The 27,100-nt window shown below is 41.1% G+C and overlaps 1 protein-coding gene across 2 annotated transcripts; it reads left to right on the forward strand.

The window, feature by feature from the left end:
* Positions 1–1,674: 1,674 nt before the first annotated feature.
* Positions 1,675–26,770, forward strand: slc12a4 (solute carrier family 12 member 4). Of its 2 annotated transcripts, none has more exons than XM_030097463.1 (24): positions 1,675–1,898; positions 11,460–11,557; positions 11,642–11,773; positions 12,087–12,233; positions 13,281–13,335; positions 13,753–13,883; positions 14,008–14,249; positions 14,638–14,852; positions 15,766–15,930; positions 16,134–16,232; positions 16,328–16,385; positions 16,476–16,650; positions 16,934–17,052; positions 17,213–17,311; positions 17,497–17,616; positions 17,740–17,844; positions 18,689–18,857; positions 19,409–19,604; positions 20,612–20,781; positions 21,002–21,133; positions 21,359–21,466; positions 24,245–24,432; positions 24,597–24,730; positions 24,820–26,770. In XM_030097463.1, the coding sequence occupies exons 1-24, from the start codon at positions 1,763–1,765 to the stop codon at positions 24,909–24,911; spliced, it is 3,285 nt and encodes a 1,094-aa protein (XP_029953323.1). In that variant the 5' UTR covers positions 1,675–1,762; the 3' UTR covers positions 24,912–26,770. The 2 variants fall into 2 exon arrangements, with proteins under 2 accessions (XP_029953323.1, XP_029953331.1); XM_030097471.1 differs by lacking the exon at positions 1,675–1,898 and adding an exon at positions 10,494–10,620.
* The last annotated feature ends 330 nt before the right edge of the window (positions 26,771–27,100 follow it).

Consider the following 27,100-nt stretch of genomic DNA (forward strand, 5'->3'; position numbering starts at 1 on the left):
TGGGGTTGGATGGTCTGGCCAGAAAGACTTAATTCTTTTTCATGATTGATTCTCTGTGTATATGTGAACAGATTGAAGCTCTCGAATCCAAGCAAGTAGAAAACTGAATTTCAAGATTTTTATATGTACAGATGATGAGATATTTTAGACAGTTTCAGAATTTTTTTTAACAGTTTCTGTCTGGGTAGTATTCTAAGAAAAGGCTTCTAATATTATAACATCAAATTAATATAAATAGGTGGAATTACACAGCCATGTGTTGCTGTTGTTTTGCAGTGACAATTGTTTGTTAATTTTCTTCAGCCTCTCTTCTTGCCTTCCCAGTGTTGTCCTCATTTTTACCCTGTACAGTGGAATAAAAGGTTTCTAACTAGCAGCTTGTTTGACAAGTCTACAGCGAAGTGCGCAGAAGCCCTTCACTGTACACCCATTGCAAACAAGCAACAAGCAACTAAATTACCCATTGGGTTTTTGTAGATTACTATTCGCAGTTTTTCCAAGAATAGAAACTCGTCTACAACCACAAAAAGCAGTCAATCAAAGACACGCCAGAAAGGCTGTTATTAGAGTCTATTTAAGACCGTTTCAGAACTTGCTACTACTCCATTTTGGTTGCAAAGACTTTAGTGAACTGTTTGCTTTTCTCTTTCTTTCTTTCATTCGCTGTCTTTTAATTATACATTTAAAGAGGACAGAAGGTTGTAACTTGACCGTCTCTCACTAATATGAGTGTAATTCATGACTGAGTCTTTCCTCATGACTTTTAACAGCAAGAAATTTATACAATCTGTCTCACTTCATATGGTCACTGAATCAAGCACCTGTTGTTTCAAGGTATATTTGGATTCTTTTTTCTCACAATACTCTTCTTCGGGGTCTTCAAACATCATTCCCTTGAGAAAGTTTGACTCTCAACCGAGAGTTTTACCACACAACAAACTCTGCAGGGATACAGTATCACAGATTTCTGTGCAGAAGTATAGAATCACGTACTTTTAAAATAACCTTTTGAAAGGATAATGTTAAATCATCCATTGATACTGTAACATCCTTGAGAAGTAAGGATGGATTCCGAATGATTAAGGTTTAAATAACACCCAATTTTTGAGCTGTTCACATTCGCGCTCTATTCGAGGCTGGACAGTGTCTCCATTTCCTCATATTGTGACCAAGTTTAATTTTTCCCGCCCCCTCTCTCTTTTTTCCAGTGGTTTCCACTCTGTGCTTCCACTTCACTAAGATTGATTATTTTCCAGGCTGCCACGTTGCTGTCTGTGTGTTTTGGGACAGACCCACACACACACACACACACACACACACACACACACACACACACACACACACACAGAGGTAAGCCTGTGTGAACCTTGAACAGACAAGGACCTCTCTGTTAGCTGTCATCATGACACACGCACCCTGGGGAGGGGGTCACCCTGCGCTCAGCCTGACTCGGCAGTAACCGCCGCTCACTCTTTAATGAAAGCCGTGCCCTAAAGGTCAGCCCTTCACCAGGGGAGTGGGGATGAGTTGTGAGTGTCCCTCCAAATGCTTCCCTATTCAGTTCAATTCCCACCCAAAAAAAAAAAAAGAAACACCCAGGAGAGGCTGGTTTGTGGGCGGAGTGTATGATAATAGCCTCCAGAGGAAGTGAGCGCAGTGTAGTGGAATGTAGTTGCCATTAGTGGGAGTTGAGTTGAGGCTGGCTAGCAGCTAGCCTGCTATGGTGAGTCTGAGCTGAGGCGCAGAGCAGAGTGATGAAAACATGCCTCACTTCACAGTGGTGCCGGTGAAGGATCAGGCCCAGGCCAGCTACGACAGCCTGGAGGGGATTAACTGGGTTGATTACAGGGACACTGGACAGGACTACCCAGATCATCAGGACACTGTCAGCTCTGATGGTGAGTCCCACAATTTTCACTCTGCTCTTTATCCCTCTGACTGAACAAAAATGGCCTGCATAAAAAAAAAAAGAAAAGAAAAAAGTTTTAGAGTTGAGAAAGTTTCTTAAAAGCGATATCATAAAAGCTTTGGACCCAGCAGACTGTGGCTGAGATTGGTTTTTCTCTTGAGAGTATTATGGGCAGCTGCTTGAATGGTTACCATGGTAATTCTTCACGGCCAGAAGACAGTAGATTAGCTCTGGATCTGACAGCTCACTTTAGGTAAAGTTTGAGAAACGCTTTCCTGTTTTATCATTCCAAAAGGGTTTTTCGCCGTCTTGTTGAACAAATCTGATCACATAGACACACAACTTAGGGAACGCCAAGCAACAAAGGGGAAACAATGAGAGGGGTGAGAACCAAGGGGGGAAAGAAACAAAGGGGGTGGGGTTGGTACTGCTCCGACAAGAAAAAGGCCTCAAGTGCTTCCACGCACAAAAGATGAAGCTCTCTTTGTACCAGAGGAGGATGTCTTTTCACAGGGAGGACTGGATTTCTCCGTCCTCACTCGTCTGCCTCGGCGTGCCTCACACTATCACCCGCCTGGATTTGTGTTTCTCACAGTGTTGACGCAGAAGGAGTGGGGCTGGTCTCTCATGGAACAGTGAAGGGGGAAGGAGGGGGGCAGAGAGAAGACAAGGAGAGCGGCGAGGAGTTTGTAGCCCCGGGGCAGGATTATGTGAGAGCAAAGTCGGTCTGTGTGGGCTGAGGGAGTGAGCCTACTGGGAAATAGAGTTTGTGTTAATAAAAGACACATATTATAGGCGTGGCGTTTGAATGAAACACTAAAAGCTTGGCTGATCAAAGTCACAGTTATAAACCAACCTTCATTTTTCCAGTGGTTCATTGTAAACTGCTGTAAGTGAAATCTGAGAGGAGTTTAGAGTTCCATGTTGCTTATGAGTGTCTGAGTTTTTTTTTCTGTAAGTGAACTCCACTTGTCTGGGTAAGGGAGACATGTGCTTCTGCTGCGTGGTTGGGCATAAATACGTGAGAGCATCAATTTGCAAGAAAACATTACCATGTAGATGAGATGAGACGCGCTTCAGTGAGCCCGGGGCTTAAAATGGACTGATACGCCAAGCGTAACAAGACAGATCCTCAGCACATGTTGACCCAGCTGCTGGCTTGTAGATGTCTGGAATGCGTGGAAGTCACCCCGTCTTGCTTCGTGACATTCATGCGTAGTTTTAATGCGAGTTCGAGCTTTTATGCTACTGTCAAAAGTGGCTTGAGTGTTACCTAAGCCGAACTTCGCTCAGCACAAACAGTTATGACGACAGAGAGAGAAGAAAGAAACAGCTGTCCTGAAATAACCCTCAAGGTTTTTTGGGAAAATTCTTCACAAGCCTGAAGGTTTTTAACCCCGTCTTGCTGCAGTCATAATTCTTACTAACCTACCCGAGGAGAGCTTCCTGAAGTATGAGAACAACAACAATAATGGGGGGCCGCAGGGGTGAATGCAGGGTGTTGCAGGTCGGAGGAGGGTGCAAGAGGGGAGAGGAAGCAAGGAGTCATGGTTTAGTGGGAAGTTCATGCAGTGTCACAAAGTTCAAACTGAAAAACAAACACATAAATAACTACTCGTTTTACTTCTGCTGTTTTGTGTCAAATCCAGTCTTATGTTAATAATCTATGTATTCTATTTACCAGAATCAGACACTAAATGGAGGAAAGTCAATATTCCAAGAATATGCGTCGTTAGATTTCCTTGGAGGTGAAAGTGGGTGGGAGAGTGGTCACTGTGGAAAAAGCCGGCTCACACACTGCATGAGTTCATCCTGGGAGTGGTGTGCTGGGCTGTGCTACATGTTGCATGTCGCAGTGAGGAGCACGGAGGAAGTGACACAGTGCAGACTCTGTCTCGGGCTGTAAAGTCAGCACTGTTCAGCACCAACAACATTGAGAGCTTTGTAAGAGGCCAGTACTTCTGAGCTAGAAATAGCATTTAGATTTCAGGGAGGAAATGTGTGTTGCACCATTTCTTTTTTGCTCTCTTGCTGCTACAGCAAAAAAAAAAAAAAAAAAAATCAGATTATATTACAGCCTTTAGAGGTGGAGCTTGGCGATGCTACCATAATTGAAGACTTGTTGCCTTTGTTTGTACAGCTAAACTAACAAAATCTCAAAATATGTAAACCTTTTCCCTGACTCGGACTGCCTCCAGTGCACCACAACCTGAACTGGACAAAGTCAATGGATGGATGGGCTTCTGAAGTTTGTGAACATGTTCCTAATAAGGGCTACAGGGTGGGATAGTAGTTAACATTCCCCAGTTAGAGTCCAGTTGGTGGGACTTATCTGTAGAGTCTGTGTTTGCCCTGCGATCAGCTGAGATGAGATGAGCAGATGGGAGCTGTGTCACATGACAGGAAACATGTTGACCCATCAAGCTGCCTGAAAGAAACTATTCTTTGGAATTCATCTTGTGTCAACCTTACATGGATGACAAATAGTTCCTTGAGATGTTGGGATTTCAGTGGATTTGCCTCCTTTTTTATGCAGTTTTTCACATTTCAGTGGATAAAAACATAAAGGCACATCAATTAAAAGTAAAAGAGAGTAAACAAAAACTACCACACTTAAATGCCCTTTTCAGCGGATGTGTGTCTCAACAATGCACAGCGAATTGATCCACTGTTAACATTAATCAAGAGAGAGCTCCACCACTAACTCCTCTTGTGTTTCTGGGGAGAGTAACAGTTGTACCGTGCCTCCCACTGGGGGAAATGATGTGGCCATACGGTGCGAGTTTGTCAAACTGGGCAGGTCCTGGGGAGTTTATGTAACGACTGGTTTATTTGGAGAACATTGCCAGCTCGCCATGTGTTGCCTCTCTAATTCTGGAGAACAAGGCGATCATTTCTGTCGAGCTATCTGGGATGCCTCTCTCTGATAGGCTTCCAGAGATAAACACGAAATGTGGAGCTGATGACAGAATTACAACAAAATCAACGCACAATGCTGCACATCTTTAAAGGCACGCTGTGTAAATAATGACAGTTATGTGTATTATGGTACTTGGTTTATCTTTAGTTCAGCTCTTTTGAATTACTTGGAGAGCATAGGGTTTTTTAGTAAATGCCAAATGCTTCAGCTTCTGTTGTGTTTGCAATCTGCCAGAGTCAATTAAAAATTATATGTACCTTTTGAGTTTTGATCTTTTTAATACTCTTCTAAGATCACTGCAAACGTGATACTGCTTTGATTATGTGTCACATAATTTCCTTTGATGCAGCTCTTGCCATGTAATCATCAGTTATTTTGGTTCAGTCACTTCATTCACATGAGAGAGACAACAGGGCGAAAGGAGGAGCAGCTAAATATCCAGCAGCAGCACTGACTGCTGCATGTACTGCGCTGCACGTCTCCGGTCTCCAGAACAGGTACTTAAAGCCAGCTGAGTCGGCCAGGTGTCATTTGACAGGAAGGTCAGTTTACTGTCGACAACAGAAATGGTCGATAAAGATCAAGAAATGCTATTAATCTCGATCAACAGATTGAAGAATGACTCCCCAAATTGAAGCCTGTAACTCTGTAAACACTAACTGTGCTCTGACACTATTCCAGGAAAAGTGTTTTCTTAAATATATTCTGTATAAGCTTTCAGGCAAGCCTCGGTGGAATGGTAGATTTCCATTTTATTTTTTAAAGCCTTTTGACGAAAGCAGGGTTGTCTGCACATCAAATCAAAGCTCCAATGTTTCTGCAGGCATCCAACACTGGCGTTGTTATGATTCAGCTTAACATCTACAAACAGCGACTCTGGAGCCTTTGTAGTTTTACTGGCTCTGAGAAACTTTCTCACAATTATATGCAAATAAAAAGTTGGCATGGCTAAAATTACCAAAATTACCAGTATGGCTAAAATCACCAGAAAAGCTAAAAAGGAACATATTCCAAACAGCTCAAATGGCTAGAAATAGGAAAAACAGAAAAATTGCTGTAATTTCTAAAATAGTTGAAATGACTAAAACTGCTGAAATGTCTATAAAAGCTCAAAAACAATCAAATGAAATGTCTCCATTCTTGTGAAACTGAACATCAGATGCAGCTTGACATGTAGAGTTACTAAAACTATGCAACCAAACATGTTAAATGGCTCCAGGCACATTTTATTATTAGGTGAAAATATCGTCAGCTCTTCAGTCACAAAGGTTGTAACCTCCTGGTGTGTTTCACTTATGCAACCAGGAAGCCACTTGTTGGCTGTTTTATAATATGAGACGATACCTGAATGGTGGCATTTATCAGTACAATGTGACGTATCAACACGTAACAGTGTTGACCTACTGATATTTCACAACACTATCAGGATCATTGTTTGAAACTGACACAAACCTGTGCAACTCAATGGATGAATGAGCCAGACACATGAGTCTTATTCAGCTGAATGACTGCTTTCTACCCACTGAACACTCTCTGGTGTCACTGCATTATGAAATTCTCAAAACGCTGGGTGTAACCCTGACCCAAGATTGTGTGATTTGCAATTCCCATATTTTATTCACAATCCTGAACATAAACAACTTGTCAAATGAGAAATGGCAACAGGTGAGCAACATTATGAACAGATAGAGAAAGAGTGAAAAGTCAGTGAGGATCCTGATCCGTGTGGCCCGAAACTCATCGAGGACGAAGGTTACAGCAAACGTGGTGCTTTAGTGATTTCTCCATGAATCGATAAGTACAAATCACATGTACGGACTCTGCTCATTTACACATATAGTTACAAGAATACTTCCTGGACCATGAGTGCGGTAGATTTGTTTATCCATTTGCTTTCCAAACACGGACACCCCCGTTTAGTTCCTTGTGTTCGATGCACCCCCTCACACCCACCTTTACCCCCTGAGGTAATCAGACTGAGCTGCCATCTCCTCTAATCATTAGTGCACATCAGAGCTAATACGCTGTTGCTGTGGGGCTCAGCAGGTTAGCATTCCTCAGCTCTCTTCAGAGTCAGCTCCACATGAAACTTAGCCATTACAGTTGAAGTTGGCCTATCGCTGTAATAGAATTACATTAGTTCTTGCCACAGGCTAGGGAGGAGAGGAAAGTTAAATGAAACCGTGCAACTTCAGCAAACTGCAAGAACAGTGGTTTTAGGAGGAGAGCGTGCCTTGTTTTCCTGAAATAAGCTGATATGCCAAAATGGCAAAATGAGATTGAAAAAGTCAATAGAAACTCTGGACCTACATTTAATACTAGGATTTTAAAGAGCTTTTAGTGGCCCTGCTTTATTCTACCTCTCTCAAGCTTCCTCTACTATCATAAAATTTTGGATCTGTTTGAAATTATACGTTTTTGGCGTCTATGCACAAATTTCCATCCAAATAAACAGAAAATAATATCAAACCCCAATGTACAAATATGAAATAACATGGTGGCAATGCTGTCAAAGTCATAAACTGCAGTGGATGTTACTCGGCCATGTATACTCTTGCATATTGATTAGCTAAAATGACTGATGCCTTTTAGTTTTGATGCAGTTTTAGTAATATTTATCCTGCCTTCAGTTTGCACTTCTTCAACCCCTCAAGAGAAATGAATCAGGAAAGGAAGATATTCACATAACGTCAGCAGAGCTGGAAGAACCTGCACAGGATGATGATCCAAATATGCTTCATTAGCTCGTTTTGCATAAGTGAAGTTCTTCAGTTAGTTGATGTATATATTCATGCAAATGTCCAGCTGATACTGTCACTGCAACAGTGGGGTGGTTGTGTACAGAACTGAATCAACCCTCTTGAATAAATCCTGCGCAAAGACAATAGAACCTTCTCTATATGTCAGTTGTAAAAACCTGCTCTAATGCAAACAGGTGCATCGAAGCAGGCGTTTACACTTTCACACTTTCACCTTTATATCATGTGAGCAGCGATGCTGCATGGTCATATTCAGACATGCTGAGGAGAGAAACGCAGTGTAGAAGGAAGAGCAGTGGGCATGCATTCGTCTATTGCATTCACTTTGTTTTGTTCCACACATGCACACTTACACAAGCACACCTCCTCCAGTCACTTGTAATGAGGTGAAACTTGTTGCCAACTAACTCCACGCAGAGTGAGCTAATCCGGATGACTTTTGTGCCTCTCTCAGTGTTAAGTCTTAAATGTTTATTAAACAGGAAGTTTCAAAAAGAGGCTTTTTGTCAACCCTAAGAAGCTAATGGATAGTGATATTGTTTTCCATTTCTAATCGGCTTTAAAAACGGCAGGCTCTTTTCTTTTTTCCTTTTTGTTTTAATTGAACATTGAGGGAGTCAAAAGGGCCCCACAGTGGTTCATTACACTCACTTCAAATCGAGAACTTTGAGGGTTGCCTGTGGGGAGGTTGCATGTTCTCCCTGCGTGTGTGTGCATGTGTGTGTATGTGTGTGTCTGCCCAGCCCTCGCACATATTCACCAGCTCCATCAAACCCTGCGATCCTAATTTTAATCAAGTATAGAAGATTGATGGATGGACCCACACAAAGATCTCGGTTCCTCATTTTTTTTCTTTGTGAAGTTTCCTTAAAGGAAACTCAAAACTTTCCGACTTTGAAATGATTTGACAGCTGTTCAGGAAAGCTGAATTAAGATGTGAATACACAACAATATCAATGTCAAAACATTTCCTTTATATTTTTGAATATTGTGTTTAAGTGTCACTAAAGTGTAGAATTAGTAGCAGCCAGTCATGTCAGTGTTTTTGTTTTCAGGAGTCAATAAATAAAGCTGTCAGTCTGAAGCCATGACGTTATAATTAGCTCAGGCGCTCAGTGTCACTAACTCGTCACAGGAAAAGTTAAAGAGTGGACATCAGTATTATTATTTCTGGCTTAAGATCACTGCTTTCAGTCAAATAAAACTTCTGCTGTCAGAAGTGAAGTGAGACTTTGAGTTAAAATGCACACTTTTCATTCTCAAACTTCAAGCTTGATTCTACGCAGGAAAAGTCTTGAGAAAGGAAAAGTCTTAAATGCCCACAATTATATTCTTCCCCAGACACTCCCTTCTGTAAGCGTGTTCGTACTACAGCGCGGCGTTTGATCTTTCTGGTGAAGCTCCGAGTGGATTTGGAGGCGTGCACACATGACATGTCTGTGCACGTTGCTGTAGAGCCTCCACTGTTCTGCGCTCGCAGCACGACTCCTGTCCGCCTTCATAACAAGCCAGTTAATCTTTAATCTTTTCAATTAAGCATTTAATGTGAGGTTATTAACAAGAGAACCCCACTGTCTCCCCCGCTTGTAGCTAAAGTGAGTTCCGTGTAGGCTGTCCAAAAAGAACGGGAAAAAAAACTTGGTGGTTGAACTATTTTAGGCCTGAGGATAATGACGTAGGGCTCAGATTGAGGGGAAATGAGTTGCTGGTAGGTGTTGCAACTTTTTTCTGTGCTAATGCTGACTCGTCATTCAGACAATCTGTGTCAAACATGTAGCCTGTGAGACAGTAGCAGCCTGCAAATAAGACCCAAAAAGACGACTTAGCCAACTGTAAAATGATAGAAGAAAGAAACTGCAATTTTTCAGTGAAATTTGATTTATATTATCCAATGAGGAATGTTTTAGTAAGAGAAGATCTTCTCATGTAATACTCAGACCCAAAAACAGAGCATATCAGTGATGTGGCAGTAAAAGCTAAGTTATTCCTAACTTATTCAAGCAGAACATCATTAGCAATAAAACTATGCTGAAGATGAGTTCTCACAACCCGCTTACTGTTGCCCACATTAGTCTGAGGAGAAACAGAGAAGCAAAGATTTCAGGTGTTTTTCTTCTTTTTTTCATGTTTTCATCATACAATTCACCGATTGATACTCTAAATGTAAGCAATTTGAAGATGCATTAGCAATTTTGGGACTAAAACAAACTGTGTGTGTGTGTGTGTGTGTGTGTGTGTGTGTGTGTGTGTGTGTGTGTGTGTGTGTGTGTGTGTGTGTGTGTGTGTGTGTGTGTGTGTCCTGACCTGTCATTGAGTGTACACTACATACATGCGGGTATATGTAGTTATATACTACCAACAGTAGGGGACAGTGTTGGAATTTCTTTCAACTCATCAAAATCATTTTCCACTTCAGTTGGAGGATTTTGACAGAAATTTGGCTTTCATGCTTCCATTTGTCACTTCACTTCCACCTGAAAAAGAAAGTTTTAGTTTTTTCTGCACAAGTGATGTTCATAATGTGTGGTTATCACCTATCAGCAAACATTTTTTAAGCTTTGAGGCATTTCAGGCGCCTATGTTCTTTTTATCATTGTGTCCCTGTTGTTAGGGATCTGGCAGCATGTTATACATTAGAATCATGTTATGAATATATAATATCCTGTTGTCCACTGAGACGCCTTTAACTCAGCCAGTGACCTCTAAACTTGACATTGATAAGGCGTGTTTAAAAGATTATCCAGGGGGTATGATTAGGCGTTCTTAATTAAGGTTAGATTACGTCCACAAGTCATTTTAAAGTCCGTGTTTAGATTGTGCATGTTTCCTCCCCCTTCCAACGCCCCCTCAGTGTGCTCTATGAGCGAGATCAGTCCTGTGAATGGGCATTCACCCTGGGCGCATGGGTGTCCTGGATAGTAATCGACAGCTTCCTGAGCCGTGAGGCTCACAGCAGCGTGTACCAGACTGCACACGGTGCACGGCTATGCTCACCCACAGTGATAGCAGCAGCAGTGGGACACAGAACACAGGTGAGTGAGGACCACCGCTGACGTTCAGCCAGTGCACAGAGCTGGTGTCCTCTGCACAGCTGACAGCACTTTCCTCTTCCGTGCCTACTTTGTAAGTTCTTTGTTGTTGTTTTTTTTCCCTTCTTGGAAAATTAATGTGGGATCCATAATGCCACTGTTAAAGTTTACATGCTCTAATAACCCAAGGTTAGGCAATCTCTAGGTAATGAGGTGTGAGTGTGCCTCCGAGTGTTAATGTGCGTGCAGTAAAGTTTGTGGCGCTGCTTCGCTTGCAGTAATTGCCCCAGACGCTGTGCTCATCTGTGTTTGGTTCTTTTCTTCAGAAGCAGAATTTAATGAGAGTGAAATCTAATCATATGCCTGTTTATCACCTGGATGTTGCTTTGTCATTTGGTGTGACTTTCACTTGTTCACTTCAGTTTTCCCGGCATGATTTGTGTTTACCACTAAGAGGAGGCGATAAGACGATGAGATATTTCAATTAACAGTAAAAACTGGAAAAGAGCTGCAGTTGATATTAGTTTCCCGATGGGGGATTTTTTATCTCATAATGCCCTACTTTTAACAATCCTTTTAATCTTTAATTTGATTATGAAATGCTTTTTAAATTTTGCAATCAAACAATCCTATTTTATTTTTAATGCTAATTCATGGCTCTTTTATCATGCATCCATCAGTGCTTGTTAATTTCTATCAGCAGCTTGCAAAGTAAAAGGCTCTAATGTTGTGAGAGATGCTATCTGCATGCGCTGAATGAGTGTTTCAGAACTTCACATACTATTACCAGCACGTTGCGTTCGTTCGGCTCAAGTTTACTGTTTTCTTCTTTTATTCAACAGGACATGGGAATCACAAGGAAGACAGCCCGTTTCTCAGCAGCCCTGATTCTGCAAGCAAGAAAAATGACTTCTATGACAGGAACCTGGCGCTGTTCGAGGTTTGATGCTACGACTGTCCAGCGGCTCTACTGAGTGATCATTTCCAGAACCTTCACCCTCACTTCTTACTCTTCTTCTCCCAGGAAGAGCTGGACATCCGGCCAAAAGTTTCCTCTCTGCTCAGCCGCCTGGTCAACTACACCAACATCACCCAGGGAGCCAAGGAGCATGAGGAAGAGGAGAGCGCCGAGGCCTCACGTAGGAAGACCCCCAAGGTCAGCAGTCGAGGGAACACTGCCTTACTGTTTTAGTCAAGCGTACGGTGCTCGGCTGGCTCCCTCCCGGCTTCCATAACCAAGTGATTAAAGCTTGTTGACTGAGCGGCTGTGTTTTTGTACACTCAGTAGTTAGACTGTGCCCATGTAAGAGTCTGATGCGAGCCAAGAGCTGATAACACGGCTGACCTTTAAAAAGTACATCAATCTATACTCATGATCAATGCACTTGTTTCCTGAAATGTCATGCTCAATACTCTCCCCTCTCTATTTGCTCACCCCTCCTCTCTCTCTGTCTCTCTCTCTCTCTCAGTCTCCTAACATGGGCACTCTGATGGGCGTCTACCTGCCGTGTCTCCAGAACATCTTCGGCGTCATTCTCTTCCTTCGGCTCACGTGGATCGTGGGCATGGCCGGCATCATACAGTCCCTGCTGATTGTCCTCATGTGTTGCTCATGCGTTAGTATGCCCCCCCCCCCCCCCCCCCCCCCCCACACACACACACACACACACACACACACACACACACACACATCGCTGCACCTCGTTGCACGAGTTGGGTTGCTTCCACCCCCTGTGTGAGACGTGTCGGCTTTTTATCGCAAATTCAATCAATCAGTTCACATGTTACATAAACAGCCGGCTGTAGACTGTGACCGATCTGGATGGAGAGATAGTGGAGCGAGACATAACTTCTCACTATTGGTGTTTGTTTGTGCATTTCTTCTTCTCCTCTTCCCCTGCAGTTAGTAGAATAATAATGTGTTGATGTAACTCCAGCACCTTTGGCAGTAATGCAATAGTTGCTGATTCTTATAACACAGTATGTGTGGGTCTGTCTCTATTGTTGTAAATTAAATTATTTGAGGAGCTGCCGTCTCTCCCATTGCAGACTCGTACCTTTGGCCTTTGCTGGAGCTTTCAATCAACCATAGTTTTAATCTGTTCTCAGTCTGACATAAGTGTTAGCTTCCCTTCGTCAGAGCTGTCTGCGTGCATGTCGTATATCTCAGCTGCTGCCAGCTTGTCGTTGCCATAAGATCATCAATCTGTGGCTTTTAAGAATAGCTGTAAGTCTGAGTTCTGCATAATTGCTTTCCTGCATGGGAGCACTTTTTGTTGAAATGACTGTTTTTTAATAATTACAGATTAATTCAACCTTATTTTAATAACACGTGTGCACCAGCGTTTCACTTCAAACTTATTGATGTGGCTTCAGCTAAAGTTTACGAGTGACTCCATCAATAACCGACCAACACAGCAGACTTACAATAATACTGTCAATAATCACCAGTGCACTGCTTTCCAAGTACTTTTTCATGTTACATAATAGACACTACATGCCTGAAATTTAGCATTGTATAACTAGTAAATATCCATTATCATATTGTTAAAAGAGATGCTGAACTTTTTTAAAAGGTCATTTGATCACCAGGACTTTGTACATCGTATGTGAATCATTTGTGCTGATTTTGCTTTTTTTTTTTTTTTTTTTATCGTTCACAGACAATGCTGACGGCCATATCAATGAGTGCCATCGCTACTAATGGTGTCGTTCCAGGTAATGTTTGGACACCCAGTTATCACTTGGGTCGTCACTATGTTCAGTTTTGGGATCCTACATTTATATTTCAGTTCTATGAATGTTTTGGTTACAGAATTTGGTTTGAGAAGATTTTCTACATCTGAAAGGCTAAGTGAAGCTATAATAGTGGATTTGCAGGCAATTTGAAAGGCTCTTGGGAAGCTTTTTAGAACAGTAGAGTAGTTTATGTCAGAGTGGTAACAGTTTGACCACAACTCTAGTGTTGTTTGATTTTAATTTTATTAAAAAAGGGAAACTTTTGATGTAATATTTTTCCACTCCGAGCCAACAGAGATTTAATTTTGTGTCGACTTTGTGCAGCACAGATTAAGGGATTTCTACAAGCTTTATGTATAGAACTGTTGTTGTTGTTGTTGTTGTTGTCTTTTGTAGCTGGAGGTGCTTATTTCATGATTTCACGCTCCCTTGGCCCGGAGTTTGGAGGCGCTGTGGGGCTCTGCTTCTACTTGGGCACCACGTTCGCCTCTGCCATGTACATACTGGGGGCTATCGAAATCTTCCTGGTCTGTTCAAACATTGTTCTCTTCTTTAATTGCTCATCATATTTGCATGCTACCTGTCACTAGCTAAATGTAGTTGCAGTCATTTTTACACAAAGTAATAACTCCGCTATCCTTCCCTCTCCAGAAATATCTGGTCCCTCAGGCTGCCATCTTTCACACCGCAGACTCCCAAAGCAGCGACAGTGCCATGCTCAACAACATGCGCGTATACGGCTCAATATGCCTCAGCCTGATGGCTGTGGTGGTTTTTGTTGGAGTCAAATATGTCAACAAGTTGGCCTCCCTTTTTCTGGCCTGTGTCATCATCTCGATTGTGTCTATCTACGCTGGAGCCATCAAATCCATCTCTCATCCACCCGAGTTCCCGTACGTGTTGCTGTAATAAACTTCTGTCCTCACAGCATGTAATAGTTATTAAGGGGAACCTTCATGTAGAATTAGAATTTAATGGGGCGAGAGAGCACTAATTTTTGAGTATCATAGATGCATTGCATATTTTTGTATTATGCTCCTTGTTTTCGTGTTATATTTTCCCGTGTCAGCTCCCATCTGTTTCTAATTACTTGCTCACAAAGTGATTTTGAGCCACAGATCATTCCACAGCCATCAATGACATTGTGAGCAAATAACTCTGAATTGATGGCCGTGATAATACAAAACAGCTCCATGGTGATGATTATGAAGATGCTCGAAGTGGATATAATGGCGATTTACGTCGTAATGCTGTCATATTGTCACTGTTTTATTGCTGTAGGATCTGCATGCTGGGTAACAGGACCTTGGTGAGAGATCTCTTCGATGTGTGCGCGAAGACTGTCGTGAACGGCAACATCACGGAGCCCAGTCAGCTGTGGGAGAGATTCTGCGTGCCGGGAAACATGAGCAGCGCCCAGTGTGACGACTACTTCATCCAGAACAACGTGACAGAGATTCAGGGCATCCCTGGACTGAGCAGTGGGATTATAAGAGGTAAAACGTGCAAATAATGCTGTCATTGGTATTTTCTAACAGGTGAAATGGAGAAACTCAGTTAAGCCGCTAGTGTCTCTAAACCCAACTCTTTTCAGTCATGACCCAAAGTTCGTGACCACAGCTGAGGGTGGGGATGTAGAGCTGACAACCAACAGAGGTCTTTGCCTCAAAGCTCAGCTTCACTGCAACAATTCTGTTTGAGTCGATTGCATTCTGCATCTGCTGATGATTTTCACGATTTCTTCACCCGTCGCTTGTGAATAAGACCCCGAGACATATAAACTCCTCCACCTGTGGAACCTCTCCCACCTTTGTTTTCCATTTAGTTAATTTTGCTTTACAAAAAACAAAAATATCAGGCAAAAAGTTAGACTTTCTCAGTTTCCATGTGTTCTCAAACATTTGTATTGAGAGTTTGGCCTTGTGACAATGGAGGTGCATTCACAATAATCGGCAGTCCTTTGTTTTTCTTGAGCTTCCACTTGAAGCTCATTGCAATATTTTAAATCAAAATGTCTTTCCTGTGTTCTTTACTGGAAATTGTGATTGTCACAACTACATTTTTCCATGTTATGATTTTTTGAGATGCTCCTGTAAATAAATTGTACCAGTAATTTTCTTGATCCCCTATGGCAGGGGTAAAAACTCATATCCTCGGGTGCCACTGTCCTGCATGTTTCAGGTCTCTTCCAGCTGCAGCACACCTGATTACACTGAGTTCTGTTTAACTTCAACTTTAACTTCTTCATGGAGCTCCATGTCTTACAGTTTGAAGCCTACATCTTTTCCTTTTTTCTGCTTCATCCAACCCTAATCAAAATTATCTGTTGATATGATTGCAGTACAAATTTCAAGCTGTAGCCTTCCCGTAAATCCATAAAGACATCTGAATGTGTGTTTCCTGCTGCAGATAACATGTGGGGTGACTACATGATGAAAGGAGAGATCTTAGACAAGGCAGGGCTGCAGTCGGTGGACGCTCACGGTGCTGCGGAAAACCTGTACATGTACGTTTCGGCAGACATTGCTACATCGTTCACACTCCTGGTGGGGATCTTCTTTCCATCTGCTACAGGTACAACAGAGTTACAATGCAGAGAATTTCATTCTATTTTTATATTAATCATTTTTATTCTTTGAGCTTCATGTAAAACTCTGTTGATTCTATATGGTAAATGCTTTTTTCTCATCTTGTAGCCTTCCCCTAAAGCAACCACCAGATGGCAGTATTGTACAGCTTCAAATCGTCTGTTTCATCTTTCCTTCTTTCTGTTGCAGGAATAATGGCAGGCTCCAACAGATCTGGAGATCTCAGGGATGCTCAGAAGTCGATCCCCGTAGGAACTATCTTAGCTATCACCACCACTTCACTTGTTTGTATCCTCTGTCTGCGTGTTCATGTGTGCACAAGCTCCTTCCATCTTGAAATACGTGCTTAAATTGCGTTGAACTCCTTGAAAAGTTGCATTCAGATATAAGTTCAGTTGTCCTGTTTGGATCCTGCATCGAGGGAGTCGTCCTGCGGGACAAGTAAGTTAAAATGTCTCCCAGAGGAAACACTGCTTTATTTTTAATCTTGATCCCAGAGGTCAGTCACACCCAGCCCTCATGCACTTGCAGGTTTGGTGACGCCGTGAGAAAAAACTTGGTGGTTGGGACTCTGTCTTGGCCGTCTCCGTGGGTCATCGTCATCGGTTCCTTCTTCTCCACTGTCGGCGCCGGTCTGCAGTCCCTCACTGGTGCTCCCAGACTCCTGCAGGCCATTGCCAAGGACAACATCATTCCCTTCCTCAGGGTGGGACAGTCTATAATCAAACACTATTGTTATTGAAATAGTATTTTTGAAACACAACTCAAAGTGTTACTTAAAAGCAAAAAAACATTTATTGTCATCATCAAGCTTACATTCAATTCAATTCAATTTAATGTGTCCGACCCCAGCTACAAAACAAACGCCCCATTCCATCTAGTCCTGAAATATTGCTTCTCATGATTTGCCTTATGTTTAAAATTTTCTCTGAGATGATGGATAAACCAGAGAAGAGATGGTGTGTGAATGATCTGAACTTCTCCCGCAGGTGTTCGGTCATGGAAAGACCAACGGCGAGCCGACGTGGGCGCTGCTGCTCACTGCTCTCATCGCTGAGCTGGGAATCCTCATCGCCTCCCTGGACATGGTGGCTCCCATCCTGTCAATGTACGCCTTACACACACACACACACACACACACACACGACTCATCTCTTGTGTTGTAGCGGATTCACACAGTCGTGCTCCATCCGTTTCATCAGCAGCATCATGTCTGTATCTGTTTCTGCTCTGCAGCCTCATTTCTGCGGTGTTTGTATCTGCTGCAGGTTCTTCTTGATGTGCTATCTCTTCGTGAACTTAGCCTGTGCAGTGCAGACTCTCTTACGCACGCCAAACTGGAGGCCGAGGTTCAGGTATTATCACTGGTGAGTCAAGGCAAACCCCAGCGGTTCCCATATTTGTTTACACTTTCTGTTACACTTTACATATTTTACAGTTTTAGTAGCACCGCTGTGTTTCAGTTCAGGCTGATTTAACCACATCATATGAGAGAATTCCTTTTGCTCCTATGCAAACACATAATTCCAGTCTTTATGTGTCTCGCCCACAGGGCCCTGTCGTTCCTTGGCATGAGTATGTGTCTGGCTCTCATGTTTATCTCCTCATGGTATTATGCTATCGTGGCCATGGGCATCGCTGGGATGATCTACAAGTACATAGAGTACCAGGGGTAGGTCTGAAGTCTGATCAGCCATTCGCTCGACTTGCAATATTAAAATCTGATCGTTGTTTCTGTGAATGACCTGTGAGTATAAACATGTGGTCGTCGCTTTGAAAAAAAAAAAAAAAACAGTGCTGAGAAGGAGTGGGGAGACGGGATCAGAGGACTGTCCCTGAGTGCTGCACGCTATGCGCTGCTCAGACTGGAGGTCGGACCGCCACACACCAAAAACTGGAGGTAAGACAACACCAACGCCGCACAGTTTGAGTGCTGTTCTTCACTACTGATGCTCTGCTTTAATCCAACTGAACAAAACATTTTTCACCTACCCATGGTCTTTAAATGGGTCAAAATTCTTGTCATATTTAAGATAATTCTTCATTATCAATATGGTTATCGCTGGCTGCTGCAGCCAGTCGTACTACTGTACTAAGAATGGCACAGGAAATATAAGAGTACAATATATCTTTATGATCTAATTAAAAAAAAAAAAAACCTTGAGAATCTGTTTTGAGATTTATGGAATAGCTAAAAGAACCTTTAAAAATCAACACTGAAGGCATTTACCTCCAATATGCCCTCATATTAAAACGACTGCTTGGCTTTCACTAAAATTTTTATTGCTGCATATTTACAAAAATACCATACATTTAGCTTACTCAAACATTCAAGTGAAAACATAATCAAGAAAATAATTGTCTGAATCAAACAATCAACTAAAACGTTCATCGTGTCAGTGTGTTTGTTAACATGTCTATTATACATGATGATTATTATCATTCATTCATCATGTCCTGACTGGAGGTAGAAATGTGAAAATGATTAAGCTCCAGATTCTGTAAGATGGTGGATCATATTCGCTTTAAGGTCTGCAGGAGAGAATAATTGATGAGTACAAAGTCTCGCCACTAATTTATCATGGTTCCATCTGCCGTGCTGACAGTGACCAGTCTTCTTTTAATAGACGATTACCTGCAGTCAGTCATCTCCCTCTCTTCTCTACTCTCACATTTCACGCTCTCTGAACTGCAGAAGACCTTTTTTAATACCTCTAATCAGCGTGTTATTTTCTTTATTTCAGACCTCAGCTGTTGGTGCTGTTGAAGCTGGACGAGGATCTCCATGTGAAATATCCCAGAATGCTCACGTTTGCATCCCAGTTGAAGGCAGGAAAGGGTTTGACCATTGTGGGCTCTGTGGTGCAGGGCAACTTCCTGGACAGCTTTGGAGAACTGCAGGCAGCTGAACAGGTAATTGCTGGAACCGGACAACCAATATATTGTACTGTCCTCTATTGTACTGGGCTGCTGACTGTACCAAGGGTTATTGTTAGCTCTGGCAGTTAAAAAAAAAAAAAAAAACTACAACAACAACACAGCATGAATGTAAAAATTCACAATTTCCTAATGTACATAACGTGTTTTCCCCCAGCTATTGCAATATGTTGTGTAATTTAATTTGTTCAGATGTTGTGAGTGTGGCTACAAACGCCTTGTTCCTGGCAGCATTTCATTGACACAAGATATTTCAGACAAAACAATTGATAATTTCTCTGAAATATGTGAAATATCTGGTGAAAAAGCTAAGACGTCGGCCCAATGTTGGTGTGGAAATAATGTGCAGTTCACAATATGCTGAGGTAATGCTATATTAAGACATCTTATAAGAGCGGCAGGAGGTGAATCAATGCAGTTTTAGCGGTTAAAGTGGTTCAAACGGTTATAATTTAGACTGAACGAACTCGCTCTGAACTCGCTACCTGCTGTGCTAACAATCCATTCACACTTTCCATCCAACCCAGGCTATCAAGAATATGATGGAGATCGAGCGAGTCAAAGGTTTCTGCCAGGTTGTGGTGGCGGCGAAGGTGCGGGAGGGCATCGTCCACCTGATCCAGTCTTGCGGTCTGGGTGGGATGAAACACAACACGGTGGTGATGGGCTGGCCGTATGGCTGGAGACAGAGCGAAGACCCCCGCGCCTGGAAGACCTTCATCAGTAAGAGCCTCAATCAAATTCCAGTCATATTAAATTAGAGTCAAAACTAGAAGGGAGTTATTGGTTCAGTTTCAGCTGATGCACCCCCCACTGTGTCATTATTTCACCGCGGTGGAAGCCTAACGTGCGTCTCCTCTACACAGTGATTAAAACCAGTTCACCAGCAGCTGTCCAAGCCTTAAATACATTTTCAAATTAAGTAAAGGCATCGAAAGTGAAACCTAACAATCACCTTAAAACTCACAATCACAGCATGCCTTACAAATTAGCATAATTCAGTATGGATTTCCTGTGCTTTCAGAATTACTGTAATTATGCTATTGTTAATGGCAGATTAGTGGACGAAGAATGGCCTTTGATGCGTCTCTGCAGCCAGAGCAACATTTTTCATGGTCTTGGATTTAATGCTTTATGCATTACGTATCTATTTTTACTTGTAAAGCTATGTATGAATTTTTTAAAACTTTTAATTGATAACATTTTTGATATTGCTGTCCCTTCTGCTTGTTCTTATCACAGCGTTGACCTTTCACTTTATTATAAGAGCAAAATCAACATTCCTGCTCCTAAAGTCTGATAAGCCTGATATTTTAATCATGGTTAAATGCTTGACTGAATAAACTGAGATAATTAGGATTAGTTGAATTTGCTGCTTTTAAAAAGTACTTCATTCAAGTGTGTGGAATCTGTTTTGTTTGTATGTAATGCATCAAAAGATTATTTGGATAGATGATGACTTACTTCCACTTAAAGAACACTTGAATTCTCCATTAAGTGTCAAAACAGCTGGAAACATGTCAGATATGTGTAGAAAAAAAACCTTACTGCACTCATCATCTTGTCGTTTTGAGGCTTAACGCTCATTAATTCCACACACACACCTCGTCGTATTCAATCTAATAGCTTCTCTGAACGTACAGATCGATTCCAACGATGTGCAGAAGACGTACTGGAGTGTTCATAATGTATGTAAATTCCTCAGCCTGCGCGTTGTCCTCCCCTCCTAGACACAGTCCGCTGCACCACAGCTGCCCACCTGGCCTTGATGGTGCCCAAAAACGTTTCCTTCTATCCAAGCAACCACGAGCGCTTCACAGATGGCAGCATCGACGTGTGGTGGATCGTCCACGACGGAGGGATGCTCATGCTGCTGCCCTTCCTGCTCAAACAGCATAAAGTGAGACGACCCAGCTCAGTGTTTTGACATCTGTAGATTCAGATTACTACAACCCTCTTTCAGTGTTTTTGCATGCAACACATAGAATAGTCCGCATTCTGCTTTAACTTAGCTCAGGAAGTTTTCTTTTTGAGGATTTTCTTATCTGCTGTCTTCAGTTTACGTTATGCGTGCTGATAAAATCAAGGTTTCGTCCCACAAGGCTTGATTTGCATTTCAGGTGTGGAGGAAATGCAAGATGCGGATCTTCACTGTAGCCCAGATGGATGACAACAGCATTCAGATGAAGAAAGATCTGGCCACGTTCCTTTATCAGCTGAGGATTGAAGCGGAGGTGGAAGTGGTGGAGATGGTAAGATTTCTTCTCACACGAGAGAAAAACTGAAAGTGACGGGGAGATAGAATCAACCAAACTCTAAACAGTTTTGACTCGGGAGTAAGAGCTGCACCTGGAACCTGACTCGGCTGAAATCATCGCTTTTATTTGTTCAGGAAAACAATGCTATACTTCGCTGTCACATTGCCGATCCGTCACAGTTTTGTAGTGGCATCGGTCAGTAACACTGTGTCTCTCCAGCACGACAGCGACATCTCGGCCTACACCTACGAGCGAACGCTAATGATGGAGCAGAGGTCCCAGATGTTGAGGCAGATGAGGCTGTCCAGCGCAGAGAGACAAAGAGAGGTGGGCTTTTGTTTTTTCATCTGGTTGTTTTGCATGAACCTGAAAAGAAGCAATTTACAGCCGTAATTGAATAATTATGCCTCCGTGCCAGCAACAGCTGTGGACTGCAGGCATTATTTTTCAGGGAGTTGTTTGTGGGTTTCATTCTCATTAATACAATATCTCGGGGTTGCCTTGTGGGAACTTGATTAAATTTGGCACAGACGTTCACTCCCACTCTGTGATTCCATTACAGTGGTTCACCTTCGTGTATGTGAGACTCCTATTCAGACTGTGCTTGCATTTTCCTGTGAACTCTTAAGATGAACAGGTCAGATTTGGGTAACTGGGGGTCAATTCCATGCCGCCTTCAGGATTGACACATTGATTGATTGATTGATTGATTGATTGATTTTATTTGTTTCATTCTTTTTTAAAAGAAAGAAATGAAAAGGAACAGAAAGAAGTGAGACTTATGATGTCTGCCCCTATCAACATAAAATAAATGACAATTTGTCAAGATTTGTTAACATATCACAAAAAAAAGCAAAATTCAATACAACCATTTCACTAAATCAAAATACAAATACGACCATTTCACAAATAATTGCAGATCAAATACAACCATTTCCCAAGTGTAAATACAAAAAAAAAAAACCTTAATGAAATATTTTCAAAAGAAACAATCATTCTAAGTTTGACCATTCTTTAAAACAGAGTCGTACCCTCCCAATAACTGTGCTTCTAAACATTTCTTGAAGATGTGAATGGACTGAGACCTCTTAATTTCACTGTCAAGTTTATTCCATAAATTGATTCCTTTTGTTGTGATGCATCTTTCTTTCAATTTGGTTCTTGATTCCGGTCGTTTGAAAACTTCAGTGCCTCTTAATCTATATTGACTGTCTTGCTTTGCAAATCTATTCTGTAAATTAAATGGTAATTTTTTCCGGTGAGCTTTGTACATTGTTTTAAGAAGGTTGAGTTCTACCAATTCTTTAATTTTTAAGGATTTCAATTTTATAAATATTGGGTTAGTGTGGTCTCTGTAACCACTTCCATTCACCACACGAATCGCTCGTTTCTGTAAAAGGAAGAGTGGTTCAATGTAGGTCTTACAAGCATTTCCCCAGACTTCAACGCAGTAGGTCAGATATGGTATAATCAATGAATTGTACAACAGAAACAAAGAATTATTGTGAAGTGACTCTTTCAATTTGTACAGAACAGCAATGGTTTGAGAAATCTTAGTTTTAACGTACTCTATATGGGATTTCCATGTTAGTTGTTCATCCAGCAATACACCTAAGAACTTAATTTCATTTGTTCTCTCGATCTCTATACCTTCCACTGTCAGTGTTGTGTCAACGTCTTTCCTTCTGTAACTGAAAATCATATATTTGGTCTTACTGATGTTCAAAGATAGTTTGTTAGCGTTGAACCATTTTATAACATTCTGAAACTCTTTTTCTACAATTTGTAATACTTCATTTATATTGTCTCCAGCATAATACAAAGTAGTATCATCCGCAAACAAGATGCATTTCAATAAGCTGGAAGCAGTGTCAATGTCATTGATATAAAGAAGAAAGAGTTCTGGTCCAAGGACGGATCCTTGAGGAACCCCACAAGTTACATTTCCATTTTTAGATTTTATATCGTTGATTTGAACAAATTGTTTTCTGTCTTTTAAATAGCTTTTGACCCATTCGTGAGCAACACCTCTTATACCGTACTTATATAATTTATACAGCAATATGTCATGATCTAGAGTATCAAATGTTTTTTGAAGATCTACGAAGACACTTACTAAGAAACGTTTCTTTTCCATTGCATTTGTAATTTCTTCTGCCAGTTCCATAATTGCTGTGGCGGTTGAGTGATTAGTCCGAAATCCATATTGATTGTTATTTAAAATGTTGTGTTTAACAATAAATTTATTTAATCTTACACATTACACATTAATGTGGATGCAAGCAACTAAGCAACTCAAGAAAACCCTGATAAATACCCATAAGTAGATTATTGTGATCACAGCTGAAAAGAAACTAATCTCCGACAAATCACTGGCACAAATCAGTCTTTTCTTCTTCTGCATAGCATTAATCTTTAAATTAAAGCAGAATATTAAACCATTAACTTAAGGAGACTTTACCCTTTGTGGATAAAATTAACTTCTGTAATTTCCGTATTCATTCTGTTTCTTAAAGATGAAATGCTATAAGTTATTAACAGTCACAAACCTTACAATGTTTCATACGAAAGCCTTTTTTTTTTTTTTGCAGGGCACTGTTGTCACAGAATTGTGAAAGTTACATGAGATGCAAATTGTTTACTTATAAGTTGTGAATTTTTTTATTCACATTGGTCCCTTTGGGACACTTTGATGCATTTAATAGTCACTGTAAATTGTTCAAAAAGTACATTTTAAGAAAGCCTCCAACAAAAGGCAAACACTCTCAATTCAACGATATTTCAATGAGGACCCTATACAGTGTTAAGGAATTATTAAGCTGATTGAAAAAAATGTTGCCAGTCAAATCCATGGGTACAAACATAAATGGGTGCTGGTTCTTGTTAGTTTAAATATACTGTCTGTCTGCAGGCATTACTCAGAATTTTGACACAGACTTCTGCCATGATGTGTTCAAATCTGCATTTTCTTTTGAACTGAAGTCATCGTCACCTTTTTGCAAATGATAGTGTGACTTTGCTCTTTAGTTGAATCAAACAACAACAATGCAGTAATATAGTTGCAGCCACAGTAAATGAACTAGAGCGTCTCCGTGCCGCCTGCAGGCGCAGCTGGTGAAGGACAGACACTCGCTGGTGCGTATGGGGAGTCTGTACTCGGATGAGGAGGAGGAGGTGGTGGACATTCCTCCAGACAAAGTTCACATGACATGGACCAGAGAGAGGTGCGAGGCTGAGCGGAGGAACAGGAACAACGCCCCGGAGAACTTCAGAGAGCTCATGAGCCTCAAACCGTGAGTCCATTTGAGCTGTTTTGAGCTTTGTTTGCATCCAGTAGACTTCTCCTGGTCTTGAGCTACAATGAAAGCTTGCGTCTTTGTTTTTTTTTTTTTTCTTTGTCCAGAAGTCATCTCCTAATTGCACATATAAACCTTTCTCTCTGCCTGTTGCTTTCCAGGGATCAGTCAAACGTTCGGCGGATGCACACGGCAGTGAAGCTGAACGAGGTGATCGTCAACAGGTCTCATGACGCCCGGCTGGTGCTGCTCAACATGCCGGGGCCGCCTCGGAACACGGACGGGGACGAGAACTGTATCCTTTACCTTTTTAAAGCGCGTTAAAGCGTGGAATCTGTCCACAGAGAGAGAACGACACCACTTCTTTAACTTCCTGTGCCTCAGACATGGAGTTTCTGGAGGTGTTGACTGAAGGCTTGGAAAGAGTGCTGCTGGTGAGAGGCGGAGGTCGAGAGGTCATCACCATCTACTCATGAACAATTAAAGGCTGCTTCGGAATACATTCCACCTCTGGGTAAAAGACACGGTTTTGGGTAGACGCATCGTTTTTACACTTTTGTATGAAAGTTCATGTACAAAAGAGGCTCATTCTATTCTTGTAGAATATTTTTGATGTATTAGTGTACATATCTACCCGTCTGCTCAGCCTTTACAAATGAAAGCTCCCTGAGAATTTCATGCTTTTTTGTGAGACAAAATCTTTTTTTAATTATTTTTTTTTAATTTATAGGTCACAAACGATTAAGAAATCTATGTTTGGCAGTTTGGCAAACGGAACTACTCTGAGTAGCGCACATTTTGTTAGTGTATTTTTTTTTTATATATAATTCTAGGGTTTTATGCTCAAACCGCTCTTATTATGGATTATCTTGGAGGCACACTTTTATTTATTTATTTATTTTCCCCACTGATGTTAGAAATGATATTTCTGCAGGTGACGTTGGGTGGGCTTTGTGAGTGGGCACAGAATTCAGTTTGTAAATATGGAGATGGCAGAGATCATCAAGAAAGTTATAATTTATAGTTGTACTAATGTTTTGGAAAGATATTTGTGTTTTTTGATTCGGGGGCAGAAAGTGCAGAATGGTCATTAAACTGTTACACTTTTGTACTTTTTATTTTTAACCAGCCTAAAAACCTTACCTGCTTGAAAAGAAATGATTTATTTAATTTAAATATGTGTTTCTCATCAAACTTAATTTTCATGGTAAAGACCACGGAGTGAAAGTGTTTGTGGGTTTTTGCTGTGGTTGTGTAAATTCGGTCTTTAATACTTACGTTGTCTTCAAAACCGTCCAAAGCAACTGGGATGAATTTGAGGGAGATTTTTTTATTTTATTTTTTATTTTTGACAGAGCTCATGATGAACCAAATTGTGACACTTTTTCTTTGCCATTTAGTGCATTAATATTTCCAAACAACCTTTCTATATGATACATTTACCAAACTAAAATGTACACCATGATAATGCCAGTTGTTTGGAATATTAACCTGGAGTTAAATTTAAGATGTTGTATCTAAATTTAGTTACTTGGGGTGGTAGATGTGATACATCCCTGCTTCTGGTTTAAGTATTCCCTCTTTTACAGATTTTTTTTTTTTAATGTCGGAGGGTTCAGATCTTACAAAAACTTCACCAGAAAACCTGAAAAAAATAACAAAACAAAAATCTTTTGTTAGTACTAGAAGAAGTGTTGCTCGTTCAAGCAGAACCCAAATCCTGGATTCGAGTGTTAAATTAACCTGAGTCCAGACATAAATTTGTCTGTCTGTACCTTCTTGTGATCAGTATGTGAGGCTTACAGCACTGTCTGCAGCAGTTGTCGTGATTTAAGGACTTTAAACAAGCCAACTGTGTCTTCTATCGAAGGCTTACACAAAATACTTTTTACATTTCCGCCAAACACAAAATCAGAAGGCGGCAAACTGTAGGTTTGAGTGCTTTATCCCTGTTTAACCTGCTGTCATCAGAAACCCAAATAAATGTTTTCTCTTCATGATTTCTTGGCGGAGTATACTCTCTGAAATTAAAAGTTTGTTAGCAGTATTTTGCTGGAGTTTTATCACAGCTCTTTGGTTGTGTGAAAAATTAACATAGCCACCTCCAGGGATCTTAGCAGTGTAAAATCCTATCAGTAATGTTGGCACTGAATACCGAGTCTCTGTTTTCACAGCGCATTTACACTGTGTTGCTTTGAGTACCTGCTGTTCTGCTTTAATCACTTGGTTTTAGTTTTCTTGTGTAGAAATTCAATAAAAAAAAAACGGGGGAGAAGTTTTTCTGTTCAGCAGATTAAGTCAGAAGAAACTGTTCATGAAGTTTTGTGAACCTCGATGTAGTCATTTTAGGCTATAAGATCAATAAAAAAAACAATTGTTTTTCAGCCTGTGGGTCTTTGTGCTATTCTGTCAAAGTGTACACTGTTGCTGGTGTAGTGGTTTGTTTTCTTGTACGATGATGACAATAAAACTCATCACAATCTGAAATCACCCAAAGGAGACTGAGGGTGTTTGGCCTGTGAACTAACAGAAAAAAGTGGTTTTATGTTGCTCTAACATTGGCCTTTCACAACCTTAGTTTAAGATTTTCAATAGATTATAAATTCCTGCAGAGACAAAACCCATAAAACTATTATTTGATTAATCAGTCTCATTTCTCTTAATG

Source organism: Salarias fasciatus, chromosome 1 (assembly GCF_902148845.1).
Source record: "Salarias fasciatus chromosome 1, fSalaFa1.1, whole genome shotgun sequence".
Classification (NCBI taxonomy): domain Eukaryota; kingdom Metazoa; phylum Chordata; class Actinopteri; order Blenniiformes; family Blenniidae; genus Salarias; species Salarias fasciatus.

Bases quoted from the DNA above. Each gene is read 5' to 3' on its own strand.
- slc12a4 (XM_030097463.1), top strand. From the start codon at position 1,763: ATGCCTCACTTCACAGTGGTGCCGGTGAAGGATCAGGCCCAGGCCAGC. The intron at 16,233-16,327 runs GTATCCTCTGTC...AGTTGCATTCAG, and splicing joins CACCACCACTTCACTTGTTT to ATATAAGTTCAGTTGTCCTG. The intron at 24,731-24,819 runs GTATCCTTTACC...CCTGTGCCTCAG, and splicing joins CACGGACGGGGACGAGAACT to ACATGGAGTTTCTGGAGGTG.